This window comes from Chinchilla lanigera, unplaced genomic scaffold (assembly GCF_000276665.1).
Source record: "Chinchilla lanigera isolate Chin_1 unplaced genomic scaffold, ChiLan1.0 scaffold00098, whole genome shotgun sequence".
NCBI lineage: Eukaryota > Metazoa > Chordata > Mammalia > Rodentia > Chinchillidae > Chinchilla > Chinchilla lanigera.
Window position 1 is genome coordinate 5880914 of NW_004955499.1, and position 18629 is coordinate 5899542.

Sequence of the window (18629 nt, forward strand, 5' to 3'; positions counted from 1 at the left end):
TGATACATTCTGTCAACTTGAGAAGTCTAGAAGCTTAACTAAGTAACCCAGTAGGGGGCCAGGGTCCTCACTTTGTAAACATCCTGAGCCTGTGCAAGAGGAGAGCATGGAGACAGCGTGAGTGCTACACCCGCCTGAGGGCCAGTAGCCTTTATACAATATAAGGGAGGAAAAGACACTTGTTGTCCCCTTTTTTTACTGTAGTTTCTTTTGCTGTTTTCCACCACCATGAATAGTTGCCCCTGTGCCATGCCACCCTGCCTGGGAATCAGCTGATTATGGACTGAAACCTCCACAAACTGTGAGCTAAGTAAACCTTTCCTTTCTTAATTTTAGGCATTGGATATTTTGTCCCAGCAACTAGAAAAGTTACCAACACAGAGTTCGGTTCCAGAGAAGTGGAGACATTGCTGTTACTAAACCTGACCATGTGGTTAAGAGCCTTTGAGAATGGCTTGTGGGAAGAGTTTGGAAAGGTTCGGAGATGTCACCTGAATGAGTAGAGCTGGAATGCCTTCGGCTGTTCTGTACGGTAGGCACTAGTCAGAGCTCAGAAGAGAAGAAAACTCGTAAAGATCAGGATTGAGAGGCTTCTGCTGGGAAGAAGGACTGCAATGGTTGTTGGACTCCACATGATATTTATCATAGCTTGGCAGAAAGTTTGTCTGTTTGCTCGTGCCCAGAGATTTCACCTGATATTAAGGGTGGCAGACTAATTAATCTGGCAAAAGAAGTTTCAAGGCAGTCGAATGTTGAGGTGTAGTATGACTGCTGTTGGAGTCTTTTAGCCAAATTTATGTTGAGAATCAACAGCAAAGAGCACAGCTGAATGATATAAAATGTGAGACTGGCAGAAGCTCCATTAAAGATATGGACAACGAAGATAGAACTGAGATCTCCACTGCTAGAAGGAACTGGAGAATATAAAAGATGGCCTGAGGACACCACAAGAAGTAGCAAGTCTCCACTCTTTTCAGCCTCACAACTGAAAAAGTGAAAGAATTTGCTTTCAGGTGAAAGCCACAGAGCACCATGTTCCAGAATGGCAAAACACATTCACTGGAAGAAAGATAGCCTCTTTAATAAATGGTGCTGGAAAAACTGACTTTCCAACTGCTGAAGACTAAGACTAGATCCATGTCTATCACCATGCACTAAAGTCAAAATGGATCAAAGATCTAGATATTAAAACAGAAACACTAAATCTACTGGAAGAGAAAGTAGGTAGAAATCTTGAAGACACAGGTGTATGCAAAGAGCTCATGAATAAAACCCAGGTTGCACGTCAAATACTACAAAGAATCAACAAGCAGGATCTCACCTTATGAAAAACCTCTGCACAACAAAAGAAATCACCAAAACAGTTAAAAGACAACCTATAGAATGGGGGAAAATTATAGCCAATTGTCCCTCAGACAAAAGGCTTATAACTAGAAAATACAAAGAAATGCAAAAAAAAATCAGGGCCCTCAAATTCAAAGACCCAATCCAAAAATGGGCATCTGCAATGAATATACACTTCTCAGATGAAGAAATACAAATGGTAAATAAATATATGAAAAAATGTTCGATATCATTGGTCATCTAAGAGATGCAAATTAAAATAACGCTGAGATTTCATCTCACCCCAGAAAGAATGGCTTTTATCAAGAATTCAACCAATAACAAATGCTGGCGGGGCTGTGGGGAAAAAGAAAACATTCTCCACTGTTGGTGGGGTGTAAACTGGTGCAACCACTGTGGATATCAGTGTGGAGATTCCTCAAAATACTGGGATTGGAGGTCCCATTTGACCCAGCTATTCCCCTCCTGGGTATTTTCCCAGAAGAATTAAAAACATCATACCACAGCGATATATGAGAACCTATGTTTATAGAAGCACCATTTGTAATAACGAAATCATGGAAATAAACCAAATGCCCATCAACTGAGGAATGGGATAAGAAAGATGTGTTTCTTAATATAATGGAGTATTGTTCTGCCATAAAGAAGGATAAATTTGAGATTTTTATAGGTAAATAGATGCAACTCGAGAACATATTCATAAGTGAAATAAATCAGACCCACATGTGTAACCATCATATTATCTCCCTAGTATGAGAAACTGAGTAAAGAAGACCCAAAATGTACAATAGATATTGTGAATTACAAAGAAATTATTTAAAAGAAAAGAAATGATGAGGGAAACAGTGATGAGGGAAACGGGAAAAGAGGAAAAGAAAAGGAAATATATATATAATGGTTAAGATATACTGCTAGTTTCATTAAGTTCACTGAAAAGAAAGGTTTGTGCTAATATTGTTTGTACAAGATATCATGCATATATCTTGTACCCTGAATAACTACTACAAAGATAACAATATTCAATGTATTAATTATTGTAACTCCACTATTACCTTATTTTAAAATTCTGGGTATTTTTTCTTCTTTCTTAAAAAAGTCCCCCTCTTTTGCCTCAATAGAACAAGCAGGAAGTGGACTCCAGCAGAACTGGGGCAGAAAGCCATGTCGAGTAACTGTTTTTGCAACAGAGTGGAAAAGTTACACACTTTTATAACTTCAAGACGCAAGTACCACACCATGCGACACAGAGCAGCCGGCTACCAGCCCTAAAAATTAGCGCAGGCCATGGAAAAAGAGGGCTGAGAAGCAGGAAACTAAAACCAGGACTGTCGGAGAGCGATCCCACCCCACAGATCCCGGAAGGTGGAACTCGGGGTTTCGAGTAAGTCCCAGGTTGCTGACAGAGCACAGAACAGCTGTAGTTCATATGCAGAAGTAAAGGAATGCAGCCACAGGCACTGCGGTGGGAGGAGTTTGAGGAGCCCCTGTACTAACGCCCAGCAGACAGCTGGGCTTTCGCACAGTCCCCAGGGCACCCACAGTCCACCCATGCTGGTCCATTTGAAGGTGCTCAGACCTAACATAGGCACAATCACAGACCAGCCCTGCCCATAGAAGTGTAAGATGGATTTTCACACAGCTCTGCCTGGAGACAGAGTGGCAGTTTCAGTCCTTCACTCACAGACACTGGAGAGCTCAAGTTGTCCTTCTTGAGGAAGGCATTCAGTCACTGTGGGACCATCCAAATTCCCAGCCACAACGGCAGAGGCGGGGAGCTCAGCCCTGGCAAGAGCTGTAGAGCCTCTCGGTCCCTCCAGTGACGCTGAAGTGGAAGCTGGTATAATTCAGACTCTAGTAAAATTTGGACTAGGTTGGTTCTTTATTCTTTTTCCGCCCTGGTATTGCCAAGGGGATGCTGCTAGGAGCGTGCAGTTGCGAGTTCTTTACTGTTTTTAATTCTGTAGTATTGAAGCAGGTCCTATCAGGTTTCCCACAATGCGGGTTTTTCCCTAGGGTTTCCTAGGCTAGGTTCTCAGTTAGTCATCAGTTGGACTCGGTCTCTTTGTTTCTCTCCTCATTTTCCTTGAAGAGCCCTCCTCTTTGTTTCCTCCCCTCTTGCATCCCCTGAAACCCCGTGCCTCCTTCTTTTCCTAGCGTGCAAATACAGCCAGCACAACTTACTTTGCAATTCTTGTTTTATTTCATGTTATTGTCCTTCCTTTTAGAATATACATATGGTGTAGGTGTACAGACTACTGCCCAGAAGAGTTCATTACACTTTCGTTCATATAGTGTCACACAGTATCTGTCAGGTTCATCCATGCCAAGAGTTCTGTCTGGAGTCCTTGCTGGATGTTAGTTTTCTACAAGTTTATTAATTGAATTCAACACCCTTAAAGTTTATCTCTATTTCCAATTATGTTTCCTTCGCTTTGTACCCTTCTTTCCACCCTCAGACTTTCTTTACCCTCACTCTGTTCCACCTATAAAATATCATCACCAAAAGTCTTTTCTCTTTCATTCATCTTCTTTTGTCTCTTTTTCCTTCTCTTTAATTTTCCCTTTCCTATGTGTTCTATGTCCTGTTCTTCATCAACAATGTTTCTTTGCCTTCCTGGGTTATTGAAAAACTCAGAAGCAGCAGTCTAGGAGGCTGAGGTAGAAGAATGTCAAGGACAGAGCAAACTAGGGGCAAGGTAGTTACACTGGTGATGTCCAGTGTAAAAAAGAAGGCAGAGAAATAGGTTGGTGTGTGCCCTTTCCTTAGTGCTAAAGCCAAGAGAATCCATTTGGATGCTTCTTTATGTGTGTTATTTACTATAGGTTCAGCTATGAGCCTTATCATTGCAGGACAGAGAGAGAGACACACACACACAGAGAGACACAGAGACACAGAGAAACAGAGAGACAAGAGACAGAGAAAGACAGAGACAGAGACAGTGACAGAGAGAAAGAGAAGGAGAGAGGAAGAGAGGAAGAGAGGAAGAGAGGCAGTGACAGGAAGACAGAGACACAGAGGCAGAAAGAGAGGAAGGGGAGGAGGAGGAGGGCTAGGGGAAAGAGGAAAAAGAGAAGGATAAAAAGGAGGAGGAGGAGAAGGAGGAGGAGGGGAAGAGGAAGAAGGAGGAAAAGAGTGAGGGAGGAAAGGAGCGGGGAGGGACTGACCCTGCCATCCTGAGGAGACCCACAAAGAGTGCACAGGCCTTTCCTGGCAGTTCAAAGGAAGTCAGGAACACAGCCCTCCTTGGAGGTCTTGGAGCCCAAGAGAACCACATAACTGGAAGGATCAGAGAACTGGAAGGACCCTTCTTTTTGGAATAGAAATAAATTTCAAAATACATCAATGGGGGAACACACAGCAGGTAGAAGGCTATGTGTGCCACATGCTGTGGACACCAAGGGAATAAACACCAACTCATCTTGAGCAGGCATACTACAGGCATCACAAACCAGGCCCTGTGCCACTGACATGCTTGGAATGTTCTGTGTTTTCCATCTAAGGCCTCTTTCCCCTTTTCTCCACACTTTTCCTTTTCCCACAGTTTTCTTCCACTCTCAGGTCTTAGTTATGTGTTTATTATTTTGTACCTGGGAGAGGAGCATGCAAGTTTTCCGGTTCTCTGCCATCCTCTCCTTGGGGTGAGTTTCTCAGTCTAGCACTATTCTCATTTTGGCCTGGGAGAGGGTGCATCTGTGGCGGGTCTCTATGGTTTTGCAGGATGGAAAGAGCATTCCCAGCCTCAGTACACTGGATATGGAGCTCATTTAATGGGGAGAAGCCAGACAAAATGCCTGCAGGGCTTTCCAACTATCTTTGGGAGTGGCGAGGGGACAGATCCTCCCAGATGGGAATGCATAGAGCCCCTCTGTATTATTGCTGTGCTCATTTTTAAATCCAAATGTTCTTCCAGATTAAATACACACACAGAGACCACCAAAACACACACACACACACACACACACACACACATTGTGCGTGCTTTACTTTTAAACCTACTTCCTGGAGAAGGAGCTGAGAGATGCAGAGCTGGAAGAAGTGAAATGCCCAATTCAAATGCATGCTGTTGACACATCACCACACAGCAGGCTTCCCCATCACCTAGACTACAAGGCTCCAAAACATTCCTTCTGTGACTTCTAATTCCAAACTGTGGGTAAGAATGTCTACCAGTGACTGTGTCCTCAGAAGCACCACATCAGCCAGGTGAGAGGAGCTTGCCTCTATGCCCAGGTACTGGACAGGCAGAGGCAGGAGGAAGGCAAGGATAAAGCCACCCAGCTATCGGCAGGACTTTGGTCAGTTCCTCTGCTGATGAAACTAAAGACACAAAAATAGGTAGGGAGGAAGTATATTTCTGAGAGCGGCCCTGAGGTGAATCTCAGAGCTGGAAACAGGACAGAGGGAGATGGAGAGGGAGAGGGAGAACAAGAGGGAGAGGGAGACAGAGAAAGAGAGAGACAGAGAGAGACAGAGAGACAGAGAAAGAGAGAGACAGCAGAAGAGACAGAGAGAAAGAGAGACGGAGACAGAGAGAGAGACAGAGGGAGACAGACAGAGAGACAGAAGGAGACAGAGACACACAAGGGAGTTAGAGGTAGAGACAGAGACATAGAGAAGAACGGGGAAGGAGAGAAGAAAGGACAGAGGGAAAAAGAGAGGAAGAGAAGAAGAAGAGAGGGAGAGAAGAAATGAAGAAGATGAAAAAAGAGAAAGCAAGAAAGAGAGAAAGATGGAGGAAAGGAGGGGAGGAAGGAAGGAAGGAAGGAAAGAAAGAAAGAATGGGAGAAATGAAAGAAAGTGAAAAGAAGGATCTGGATTCACTCTACTGGCTTTTGAAAGAAGGAAATATCGCACCCTTCTGTCCCAGGCCAGCTGCAGACCCAGCCCCTGAGCTGTGTCCTTCGGGGGGTCAGGTACAAATAAGGAGGGACTGGTTAGGCCCCTCCAACCACAGCTGTGTCCCTGGATGGCCTTGGTAAGGCCAGAAGCCGGGCTGAAGTTTCCGGAGTCCTCTCGAGAACAGCCCGCTGGCCGTGTGCAGGGTTGTTTTCCTGTCCCAGGGTGCACTGTGCGTCTGAACGGGACCTCACGTCCCTGGGGTGTGCAGCTGTCCGTGACGGTTCACCTGTGCCCAGCACCTCAGGCGCTTTGTGAGTGCGTGAAACAAAAAGTCCTCGGAGCTCTATGTGCTTCACCTGTGGCCCTGTCTGTGGGTGCTGGGACCTGGATCGGGTTTCCCTTGAAGCAGGGTTCCTTCACGGCTGCCCTGCTCATGCTGTCTTGGGCAGCTCCCTGAGCAGGAGCTTGAGCAGCTGTGTGGGAGGGGTCAAGTGTGGGACGCTGCTGGGGTGTGGGGGATGGGGCAGGTAGGGATGTGACTTAGTGGTAGAGTGCTTGCCTAGCATGTGAGGCCCCGGGTTTGTTCTCCAAAATATTAAACAAATAAATGCAAGCTATTCCCTTTGGCAGAAAAGAAGAGGCCACCCCAAACCCCTCTTGTACATGGCTTAAGCACAATCATCTGAGTGGAGCTCACGAGGAGGTAGTTATGTTCATGTGAAAGGCCAGGAGGCTGGCAAGTCACATGAACGCAGCCAATGAGAGAACCCATCCAATGTGATTTGGATGCGAATGAGGGACTTACTCCAGCCACAAAAGTGAACTGGATGACATAAACTTTGTCTTTTTTTTTCTCTTGTTTTTTTGTTCCGGTACCGGGGATCAAACCCACAACCTTAAGCTTGCCAGGCAGGCGCTGTGCCGCTGAGCTAAATCCGTAGCCCCTGGATGGCATAAACTTTAGACAGCATTTGTAGACACAGTGCAAATGTGTCATGAGCCCATGCCTCCCCATTTCTGCTTAGTGACAGGGAACACAGCACGACCTGTGGCATTTTAGGTATGTTTGTATGTGCCTCCACATACATCATGCATGCCTAAGTAGGTTGGTTCATATTCATGTGTCTGACAAGCTGACACTAATTGCAAGATTGAGGTGGATATGATAATATTTTAAGCTGTGCTTGAGTGCCTATTCAACATGATTTTTATGGCATGGAAAAAACTAAAGCATATTTCCCCTTTCATGTCAGTCCAAAGCTGAGGAAATTACAGTGAGTCAGGAAATATGCATGAATGTGCGTGTGTGTGTGTGTGTATAATATACATATAAATATATATATAAAAGCTATATATATATTTCAAATATATATATACATAGTAAAGCTTGAAAATGAGACAAAATTAAGCACAGAGCTGAGCAATTATGTGGTAAATTCAGCCCAAGAAAAGTGTCAATCTGCAGCTAATTGTTCAAAAATCAGTTCACTTTTCCTGAAGTACAATAATTGCTTTTCCTTCAACCTTGGGTTATGCAGGTAATTATTTCCACTTGCAATTGTGTTTTAGCATTGGGAAGACACAGCTCAGGGAGCAATAATCCTGAAATGCTGAAGTTCTGTATTACTGGGTCCTCAGCTGTGAAAGCACTAGATGGGATCCAATAACTTTCTAGGATTAGTGTGTGTAAAGACAGAGCTTTTCTGTAATTGTATTTATCCGATCGCTTATCAGAAATGTTGTACAAGCAATCAACTGCCTTGCTGTACGTTTAGCACTCATGCTTGTTTGCAGTGATAATTTAGTACTCAGAACCGTGTGAAAGTATTTCTTTGTGGGCTTCCTGGATACACGCACTGCCGCAGCTTTCTTATGAATGAGAGCACACAGGAGTCTTTGCCTCCTTTGTTTAAAATACTGCTTCATCCTTCAAAGCATCATTGGGCTTCAAAACCAAATCCATTTTTCCTAATTGTCAGGGGGAACAGTGGGTTCCCATAAGCACAAAAGGAGCTACTGAAGAGAAGAAAAGGAAGATGAACGACATTCTAAATGACAGATCTAAAGATACTAGGAAATCGCCCCAACAGGGAACAGGGAACTTACCAAGAAGCTTCTGGCAGTAATTACCCTGCAAACGTGTGAGTATCTGGGTCAGAAAGCCTCTTCTCAGTTTCTATGGGCGGGTTCTAGCCTGCTGTGAAATTTTGATCCTGTTAGTAGGCCAGGTCCTGAGATAAGTGCCTGTTTGCTGTCACCAGAGAAATGGAGGCACACGTTACAGCAAAGGTAACAGGATGTGCTCCTTGGCTTGCTTCCCTACAAATGCCTAAAATCCCTACAGCTCCCTGGGAAAACCATGGCATTGCTGTATGTCACCAGAGAAAAGGCTGTTGACTCATTCATCTATGATTGTACAATATTTTTTAAAGGAAAGGACCACCCATTCCAGTGGTCAAAGATGTATAGTGGCTAACAAGATGCTCAAGCATCTGCGTAGCAATGCACAAGGCCCTGGGTTCAATCTCTAGCACAGGAAAAACAAAAAATTTAATTTTAAAGTCAAAGAGACTCTTCCAGGAAGATCCATAGAAGGGGAATAGCTGCCACATGCCAAATTTCTAGTTTTAGGTTTCTGAGGAATCTCCATACTGATTTCCACAGTGCTTCTACCAATTTACATTCCCACCAACAATGTAGAAGAGTTCCTTTTGCACACAGTCTTGCCAGCATGCATTATTATTTGATTTCTTGGAGATGGCCATTCTTTCTGGGATAAGACAGAATCTCAGATATCATCCTGAAAGAGTTAAAGACATCAAATAACAGGGATACATGCATAGCTATATTTATAGCAGCACAATTCCTAATAGCTACATCTTGGAAGTAGCCTATACGTCCATCAACAGGTGAATGGATAACGAAAGTGTGGTATCTACCCACAGTGGCGTACAACCCTACCATAAAGAAGCATAAACACGGCCCAGGGATATAGCTCAGTGGTATAAGCCCTTGCCTGGCAAGGCTGAGGTCATGAGTTCAATTCCTGGTACCAAAAAAAAAAAAAAAAAAGCATAAACTTGAGCTATCTGTACAAAAATGGGTACACCTTGAGACCATAATGTTGAGGGAAATAAATCCGACTCACAAACTTAAACATCATGTGGTTTCTCATATATGAGAAACCCAAGTTATACATAAAAAGCAAAATAAAAGATATATACTAGGAAGTGGGGAGATAGAGCTTTCTCAGAGAGAAGAGGGTTGTGTGCTAGAGGCGGGAGGGAGAGAAAATGAGGGAAAGGGGATGGAAAAAGGAATGAGGATGTGTTATGTCCACACACAGTGAATGTCATCATTATATACTGCAAACATAGACTAATAGAAAAACAAAAAAGGGAATAAGATTCAAGATTCAAAGAGAATAAGATTCTTTTGTGCCCTAGGGTTGCATTAAGAAAAGACTGAAGGAAACAGGCACGTGGAATATGCACATGCAATGATGCATGGAAGGGGCAAGGTGCAAAATCTCAGGGAAAATGAAAATGCATTCCGTGAGTCAACGGATGCCGCAGTAGGCATTGAGAACCTACACAGTCAGTGCCTAGCACTTATGAAAACAACGTATTGAGACTTAACTACAAGTTTGCTAGAACAGATAAAGTACATGCCCCCGAGGACCATCAGTACTCTAGGGTGGGTTTCCAGAGATCTCCCAAGAAAAGAGGCAATCCTCAGTGTTTAAGTGCTGAAAATTGTGCATTTCGGGCTTCTGAGGACCGTAAAATTGATTTAGAGAATGGCTTGAAAGGGTAAAAAGAGTAATGCAGGACGATTAAAGGCGTGCAATTAAATCAGTTTGTTTCTAACTGCCTTCTAGTAATTAAGAGTTCATGCTTGGCAAAACCCCATAAAAGCAGATTTAAGATGGAAGAAAGTGTAAATGAATTAGTAGAAACCCATCCACAAGTCCTCCGAGTGATAGGACAATTATTCAAAAAGTGCAAGCCCTGGGACCGGGATACTAAGATTTAAAAAGTATTCGTCACGTGGTTATTTGGGATTTTTGTTGTTAGTTGTTGGGCTGTTTGTTTTACTTCTTTGCTGGTGCTCAGTAGTATTTGAACAATTTAAGTTCCTAGAGTAGATATATGTAGTATATACACAGATGGCTAAATGCTCAGAGAGGTATGGCCTTGTAGGTACAGACAGAAGAAAGAGAGAGACAAAGGAAGAGAGAAAGACGGAGACAGAGACAGAAACAGACATGAGATGGGAGGGACAGAGACCATGTATGACAGACAGCCCGATCCTTTCTTTAGGTGGGAGATGGGGTTTGATGGACAGACAGGGAGGGTGAGCCTCAGCAGACAGAGAAGAAAACTCACCTAATTTCAACAGCTCCTCGGCTTCTCCATGTCCACTAAATATTGGCCTAGGAGGATCGCATGTTCCAGTGGACAGCAGACCTCTATCCATCCAGGCCTGTAAGGGTGCTGCCTGTTTTGGAAATGCTTCTTCTCCCAGCATGTGGCCTGCTTCAACCTGACAGCCTGCTTCCTTCCGTTCTGGGGATGCAGGATATGGCTAACTCATGCACGCCACAGGCTTCATGTCAAAACCACAGCCACACAGGCATACTTCAGTGGTGGGCCTGCATTTTCAACACTTGATCCCACAGGGACTGATACATTCTTTCAAGGCAATGACTTCTCTCTACAAAATGATTCCTCACCACCTGAGTGCATTCTTCCTAGTGATGTGGCCAACTGCCAAAGAAATGCCTATTTCTTGACATGACGTAGTAACTCGCATATTAAAAATAATGTAAATTAAAGCAATACTAAGACTCCAACTTATTTCAGGAGGAATAAATATCATCAAGAACCCAAGAAACAATGAATGCTGTTATGAATGTAAATTAGGACAATCATTGTGGAAATAAGTGTGGAGATTCCTCCAAAAACTAAAGATAGAAATTCCATTTGACTCAGCTATACCCCTTCTGGATAGCTTCCCCAAAGAGTTAAAGCCATGACATTACACTGATCCACGTGCACCAAATGTTTATAGCATCATAACTCACAATAGCTAAATCCTGGAAGCATCCTATAAATATCCATCAACACATGAATGGATAAAGAAAATGGGGTGAATATAAATACAGAGTAAGTATTACTCAGCCACAAAAAAGCATAAATTTGAGTCATCTGTAGGAAAATGGATACACTTTGAGAATGTACTGCTAAGTGAAATAAATTAGACACAAGTTAAATATCATAGGGTTTTTCTCATATCAAAAACCAAAAATATAATTAACTTAAAGAGCAGAATAAAAGGGAAATGACGGAAAACAGAGAGGTAGACTCTTTGGAGGTGGGAAGGGGATCTGGAGGTTGTAGGAGAGGAGAGGGTGGGGGAGAGAAAAAGGGAAAAAATGAGTAAGATACAATGCGCATTTGTACCAAGTCCCCAAGAAGACTGTAATTATTATGCTTTGCAAACACAGACCAATAACAAAGAAACCCAAAAGAGCACATATTGCAAACAGTAATAATGGATGGATGCAAAGTCCTGATAGATTTTTTTTAGAAAGGATTTAATTAGAAGCCTCCCTCTAAAGCTGTCTGAAAGCTATTTTGTGTTACACACTTTTAGGCATTTTATTCAAACCAGTTTTCTTTCTGTAAAAACTTAACGGTGTCATTAAATCCACATTGATACAGGGACTCCATTTTCCTCTTGCTTGGTGGGAAGAGGGATTGGTTCAGCCTCACTAGGTTTGCCAGGGACAACTGCAAGACAAGGGTAGAACTGAAGCTGTAGAATATCACAATACAGGTAAAGAGATGCTATGCATATACAGCTGTGCATATACACTAAGCTTTCTTTTCACAGATACAATTAGTAAGAACCGAAAGTCAGCAGCAAAAAAATTACAAAGAGAAATCCACACGACTTCTGGGTCCTAAAGCGCATTGAGCAGTATCCCCGGCCTCAGCCCATGGGATACCCATAGTGATGCCCAGGTGTGACAACTCAAAATGACCCTCAATACTGCCAGCTATTTCTGGGGTATGCCATTGCCCCATGTTGACCTCTACTAGATTAGAAGAAGGGAATCTATGTTTTTATGCCAACTGTTCATTTGGGTCCCTAGTTCTCTCTACAGTATGTTTATATATTTCATTATTTCCATCTTTCCAAATAAATACATGACTTAAGTTGTTCTGACGTTCCACTGAGTTTACAGATGTGAAAAAGACAAGATGGAAAAGAAAACACGATACAAATTGAGAGCTGATCACCGAAAAGAGCCTGCATCCTGACAACAAATAGGAACCAAGTCCACACGCATAATCTGTGTTGCACAGTACTGGGAAACATGATACTGAGAAATGCAACTTGTACATAAAATTACCAAAAGCTTCTGATGCATAGGATGCATATTGAATTCTGCGGAGACTTTCAGGGGGATGAGAACTGTGCAGATGTCACCAAATGTCACTGCTCACCATTATATCCTGATTGGTGATGTTCATGTACAAGTCCAGCTGCCCTTTGTCTTGTGGGGAGATGTCCAGTCGTCCGCAGAAGGGAGAGATGGTCACTGTGCGGCCCACAGGCAAGATGGGAAGGCTGTTGGTGAGGCCTCCGTCCACCCACTTCTGCGGAAAGGAAGGTCCCACATCAGACAAGCCCACAGCACAAGTCCCAAGTGAAAGGAATGCAGTGGCTTTGTCAACAAGAATGCTCCCCCCCTTTGTCAAGATGCATGCTTGGGTGTCCTTAAATTACCATTTCTGTGGGCCCATCCTACTGGGGAGATACTTTGGGAGCCAAACAAGTCTTTCTGTACCTATCACTCACCAATATAATATGAACTCTGGACAGAATCAGGAGATCCCTCCAAAAGTTGAAAAGCTAGATTATGTCACGTAAGATGGACCTGAATTTGTACCGTACACAGGACGTATCCCAGAAGCCCTGTGATATTAGAGCAGGACTTATGTAATGCAAGTAGAAAGACAGTCAAGTTTCCTGTCAAATCTAAACAAAACACCCACTACCAGAGGAGGTCCTTTTTTTATAACAACCAGAAATTGTCATTTTCCACAGCAAATTTAAAAATGAGTAGAACAACCAAAATTTGCAAAGTGGCTCCCATGTACATGAACCAGGTGTTTTGCTCTAAAGCCATAAAGAAAGGGAGGTGCTGGGTGAAGAACAAGCTTTTCTCAGAAGGGGTTCAGGGCTCTCCACTCACCCACCAAGGACGGTGATGGTTGGGGGAGGGAAGGGAAGAAGAAGGAAAAGAAAGAGGTCCCAGGGTAAGAGGAAGGGAGACGGGATACTCAAGGGGAAGACGCCCTTGGTCACTTCACCTAAGTAACTGTACTGTGAAAAATAGGGATAGGAAGAAACATAAAGACAATGCTCTCATGTGAAACACTCCAAGCACAAGGGGTCTCAGTGCATCCATGAACCCACACACTTCCACCATCAGCTGTTGCTGTAAACACCAAGACAAGAGAACTGGAGCCCAAATCCTCCAACCCAGATCCTCCATTAGCATTCTGCCTCAGGTGATACGTTAAGCAAACAAAAGAAAGGTCTGGTGTTGGCTGGGAATCCCTCACAGAGTCTGTGCCAGGGAAGTCTGCAGAAAGAGTTTTGTTTGAACATGTGAAAGTACAATTTTAAAATGGCTATTTTTAAAAACTGTGTTTTTTAAATTTTTATTTTATTTTAAAGATAAAAGAATGAGAACATCTTAACAAGCACATGTACATTTAGAGAATAACACAAAAAAAATACAAGCAATACAGAATCTCAGACAAGATGATAGGAAAGTAACAATGGTTGTTGTATTACATATTGATAGCTTCAATTTGGATACCCAGATAAACAAAGATAGACAAGTAAGATTGATCATACACTTAAACACTAACTGTTCATTTCAGTAGAGTAATAAAAGTCAGTAGTACCTAGTTTCATTCATTTTTATTTTAATAAAATTGCACAAAGTTGGAGTGAAGAAGGAAAAACAGGTCAGTGTAAGACATTCTTAACTCAGTGAAAACAATTACTCACTTTTTTCTTCTTTTATTTCCTTCTTTCTTGTTGCTACTTGTAACACTGGTAAGGACATGACTGGTAATACATTATCTGCAAAGGCCTTGACCAGACACCGCTCCTCTAAGGAGAATGAAAGTCATTCAAAAAATAGGTAGAAAATTTCTCTTGACAGAATTAAATTTTGGTAGAGGAAAAAGCATACATAGATTTGATTAAAATGAAACTGACCTAGACAATTTGTATATGATCATTATTTTTAAAATAACATAATACACATGGTAATGATGTTATATAGACCTACCAATAGGTGTATGTGTACATACATCATGTGTGTATGTAAGCACGTGCATGTGCACATGTATATATGTATATAGCATATACCTATGTGTACTACAGTTCTGCCAGAGGTTGTGTTATTTTACATATATTTTACATGTATGCATTACTTCACATATATATTATATAGAGAGAGGGAGAGAGAGCACAGATTATGTGAATACAATCTATGTAAAGGAAGTTTGCCCCCAAAATTTAAAAAGCTCCATAGTACCTAATTTTATCCCAGAGCCTGCTTCCCTACCCGCCAATTTAGATACGAACACCAAATTCTAGACTAGGCTCATGCCTAGCAAAAAGAAAGAAAAGACACCTTCCAAAATTATCTCTTTTCATACTGAACAGAACCTGTCACCAAGGATGTAAAAATTCCCGTCTGTTTCATCAAGGAGAATTCAAGATAGGTCATACGACCTTAAGTAAGAGCTCATCTGACTTGTTCAGTTTAATGAAAAGAGGGGCAATCTGGCTCATTAAATTGAAAAGTGTTCTAATTTACTGTGGGGTTAATGACTGCTGTTGGAAGGAATTGAAAATCCTTTTTCCCAAATTCTGTTATCTCTCGTTAGCTTATTCTGATTGGATAAATGAGTCGGAGAAAACACACAGCTTAGCAAATGTCTTGATTACACTTGCAGTGATACCAGCTTCTCTGTAACCGACAACGCCGTCACCCCATCAGCGCTGCTATTCTCCGGATCGCACATCTCATTCCTAATTTACGCTTTCATGAGCTATTTCATTCAGCACAAGCACACGTTCATTCAGGCATGCTGACGCTAGTGACATTTCTGGGAATAATCAGAGCAACAAATATTCTTCAACCTCCAATTAAAACTGGAAGCATTTTACACCACGTGTTCTGCTGATAGTCTAAAACTCACACACGTTAAGTATTTCAGTCCATAAACTCTCTGGCCATTTGCCCCACAGTCGTGCAAGTTATTCCCACTTTCTGGCTTCATGGGTGGCATCCTACATGGCGGTAGCCACTGCCATGAGCTTCTGAATGATTCCAAACTTGTCCTTATGAAAACAACTCCGGGTCTTCTCTTTGAGAGTTGTACTGTGTATTTATTGGCTTTTATCACACAGAACTACATCCTCAAAGACAGAGGAGGGCAAGTACATGTGTTTCAAAATCAAACTCTGGGGGCTGGGGATTTAGCTCAGCGGCAAAGCGCCTGCCTGGCAAGCGCAAGGTCGTGAGTTCGGTTCCCGGTATCGGAGAAAAACCAAAAAAAACAAACAAAACAAAATCAAACTCTGCTTTGCCCGCTGTTACAGCGGCTTGATACCAGTGGTCATCCAGCTATCTCTATCCAACCTCTGGCACTATTGTAAGTACGTTTCACATGCCAGCCTGACTCCTCAGGGATATAAATAAACAACTGTTTGATAGAAAAGGAAACTCATGCCCAGCTCTGGGGCAGCATTTAGCAAGAGGGTTTTCTAAGGTTACAGAACTGCAAACCAGAATAAATGGAATCACTCACAAAGATACGATCAGACCTGCTGCATACCAACAGGCTACATTCTTGATCTGTTAGTAGCTGTTAATTTTTGCTTTACATGCTAGTATGGCATAGGTAACAATTAAGAATGTGCTTTATGAATTCAAGCAATGTTACCACATAATTTAAATGGAAAACTTACACTATACTGAGGCATAGGACCTAATGTTTATAAATTGGTTATAACTGATTTCCCATATATGATTAGTTGAATCTTTATAAGATCCCCTGAAACTGCAATGCTGGCGCTCTGAGAGGCTGAGTCAAGAGGATCACAACTTTGAGCTTAGGGTGAAGATATAGCTCAGCACAAGGCCTTGAATTAAATGTCTAGGTGTGCAAAACCAAACAAAAACTAAAAGAACAAACTCCATAAGGTAGGAAGGACATCCAGTCTTAGTCTCTTTTTCTGAGGTTTCAGTTACCCAAGATCTAACAAGTTGTAAAAATATTAAATGGAAATACTCTAGAAATAAAACAATTCATAATCTTTAAATTGTACACCATTTTGAGTAATGTGATGAAAACTTGAGCTGTCCAATTCCATTTTTCCCAGGATACAAAACATCTATTTTCTATGGTATCCAGGTGGTATATGCTACCCTCCTAGTGGTAATCACTTGGTAGCTATCTCAGGAGATCAAATGACTTTGGTAGTGTCTCAGTGTTTGTGTTCAAGCAAACCTTATTTTACTTAATAGTGGAGTCAAGTGTAGCAGTACACACGCATAATCCCAGCATTTGAGAAGCTGAGGGAGGAGGATCATAAATCTAAGGTCAGCCTGTGGCATAAAACACAGAAAGGCAGATTAACTCTGACATGATGGGGCAAATAGGAAAACAATAAAAATAGAGTTTGGTAATATACACAAGTTCAGGTACCTTCTGAGGACTTTTGAATGAATCTCCAATGAACAAGGGAAAGCGGTATATCAGTTCCCTGATTTTACAAAGGGAAAATAGCATGTAGGTCTACTTGCTTTAGGTCAGGGGTTGGTAAGCTATGCCTCACTTTCTGTCTCAGCAAATAGTTTTATTGGCACACAGCCATGTCCTTTAGTTTACAGATTGTTAATGGCTTTCTTCCCACTATAATAGCATGCATGGTTGAGTAGGTGGAAGGACAGAGATTACATACCACAATGCCAAAGGTATTTACTGCAGGATGCATTTCAGAAAAATTTCAGAAAACAAAACATCTGTTGGTGTAGAGCATACACGCAAAAGTGGGTAGAACTGGTCTTTTCACCACAATTCAAATTCTTTTTCACACATCATAAAATACCGTGATTCCCAGTAGGGCAGGGAAATCAGCACTGATTTCTGAGCGGTGAGGAAGAAATTTAAATAAGGAGAAATACATGGGGCTTAGAAATAATTTTACATTGCAAATCTGTCTTCTTTGCTTCCATGAAATAGGCTACAAATAGTCATGCGAAGCAGAATGGCATTGCTTAGCTATTCTTAAAATGGAGAGAGGAAGCGGGGAAGGAAAGACAGGACAGAGAGGGAAACAGAGATGAAGAATGACAGACGGACAGAGACAGAGAGACAGAGAAAGAGAAAAATAGGGAGAGAGAGAGAGAGAGGAGAGAGATGGAGAGAGACAGAGAGAAAAAGAGAGAAACAAAGAGACAGAGAGGGGCTGGGGATTTAGCTCAGCGGCAAAAGTGCCTTCCTGGCAAACGGAAGGTCGTGAGTTCCGTTCCCGGTACCGGAGAAAAACCAAAAAACAAAAAAAAAAAAAAAGAGACAGAAAGATGGACAGGAAGAAAGGGTGACAGAGGAGAGAAAATGATAGAGTAGCAGGAGACAGGAACAGGCAGAGAGAGACACAGAGAAAGGCGGGAGAATATAAATCTATCTCCCAGGACATAATTGAGAATCCCCCAATTTACTTTTAGGTTAAAGACAAATAGGAGGGGAGAAAAGACAGCCGAGATTTTAGAATTGAAGGGAAAGAAGTGGAAACAACATTTAGAGTAAAAGAGGTTAAGAAAAACTGCTGTGTTGAGTTACTAAGTAATGTTCTTGGTACACTGTTGACGGTTTTGAATTTCTAAAAGTTTATCAAAAATAGTGACTTCAAAAATCAAGAGTGATTTAGCAGCTGACCATCTGTAAGTACTGCAAAAAATTTTAAAAAAGCATTCTTTGGCAGACCCATTGTTTCAGAAACTAAGTAGATAATGCAAAAATGTCTAAAACATTGCTGAAAAACATGTTTCTACTTCTGAGGAAGTATACACTGATACACACGCTGTAATCTAACAAGTTCCCGGCCCAGCTATTGTGTCTGCCATGCAGTGATCCAGCTATTCTTTCACAAGAAATGTGTAAGTCATAAAGAGATAGGAACTTACAGAATATGGTAGTAAGGATACAAATGCGTAGCTACATAGAGCGTTCCACAACGCACTCTCCAATTGATGTGTCGAAAATAATAAAGAATAAATAATCCACAACACAAAGTTTCAGTGGAGGGATGACAAAATGACAACTTTCAATACGTGTTG

General features: G+C 42.0%; 1 protein-coding gene across 3 annotated transcripts in view; it reads right to left on the reverse strand.

Annotated features, from left to right (window-relative positions):
* Pnpla4 (patatin-like phospholipase domain containing 4) overlaps positions 1–18629 on the reverse strand; it is a 50104-nt gene that overhangs the window by 5208 nt on the left and 26267 nt on the right. For 2 of the 3 annotated variants that reach the window (XM_013505580.1, XM_013505581.1), the window contains exon 6: positions 12700–12852. In XM_013505580.1, coding sequence (XP_013361034.1) covers positions 12700–12852 — 153 coding nt within the window. Of the gene's footprint in view, positions 1–11762; positions 11980–12699; positions 12853–18629 lie in introns of those variants that run through there. The other variant, XM_005406541.2, reaches the window with a different exon arrangement.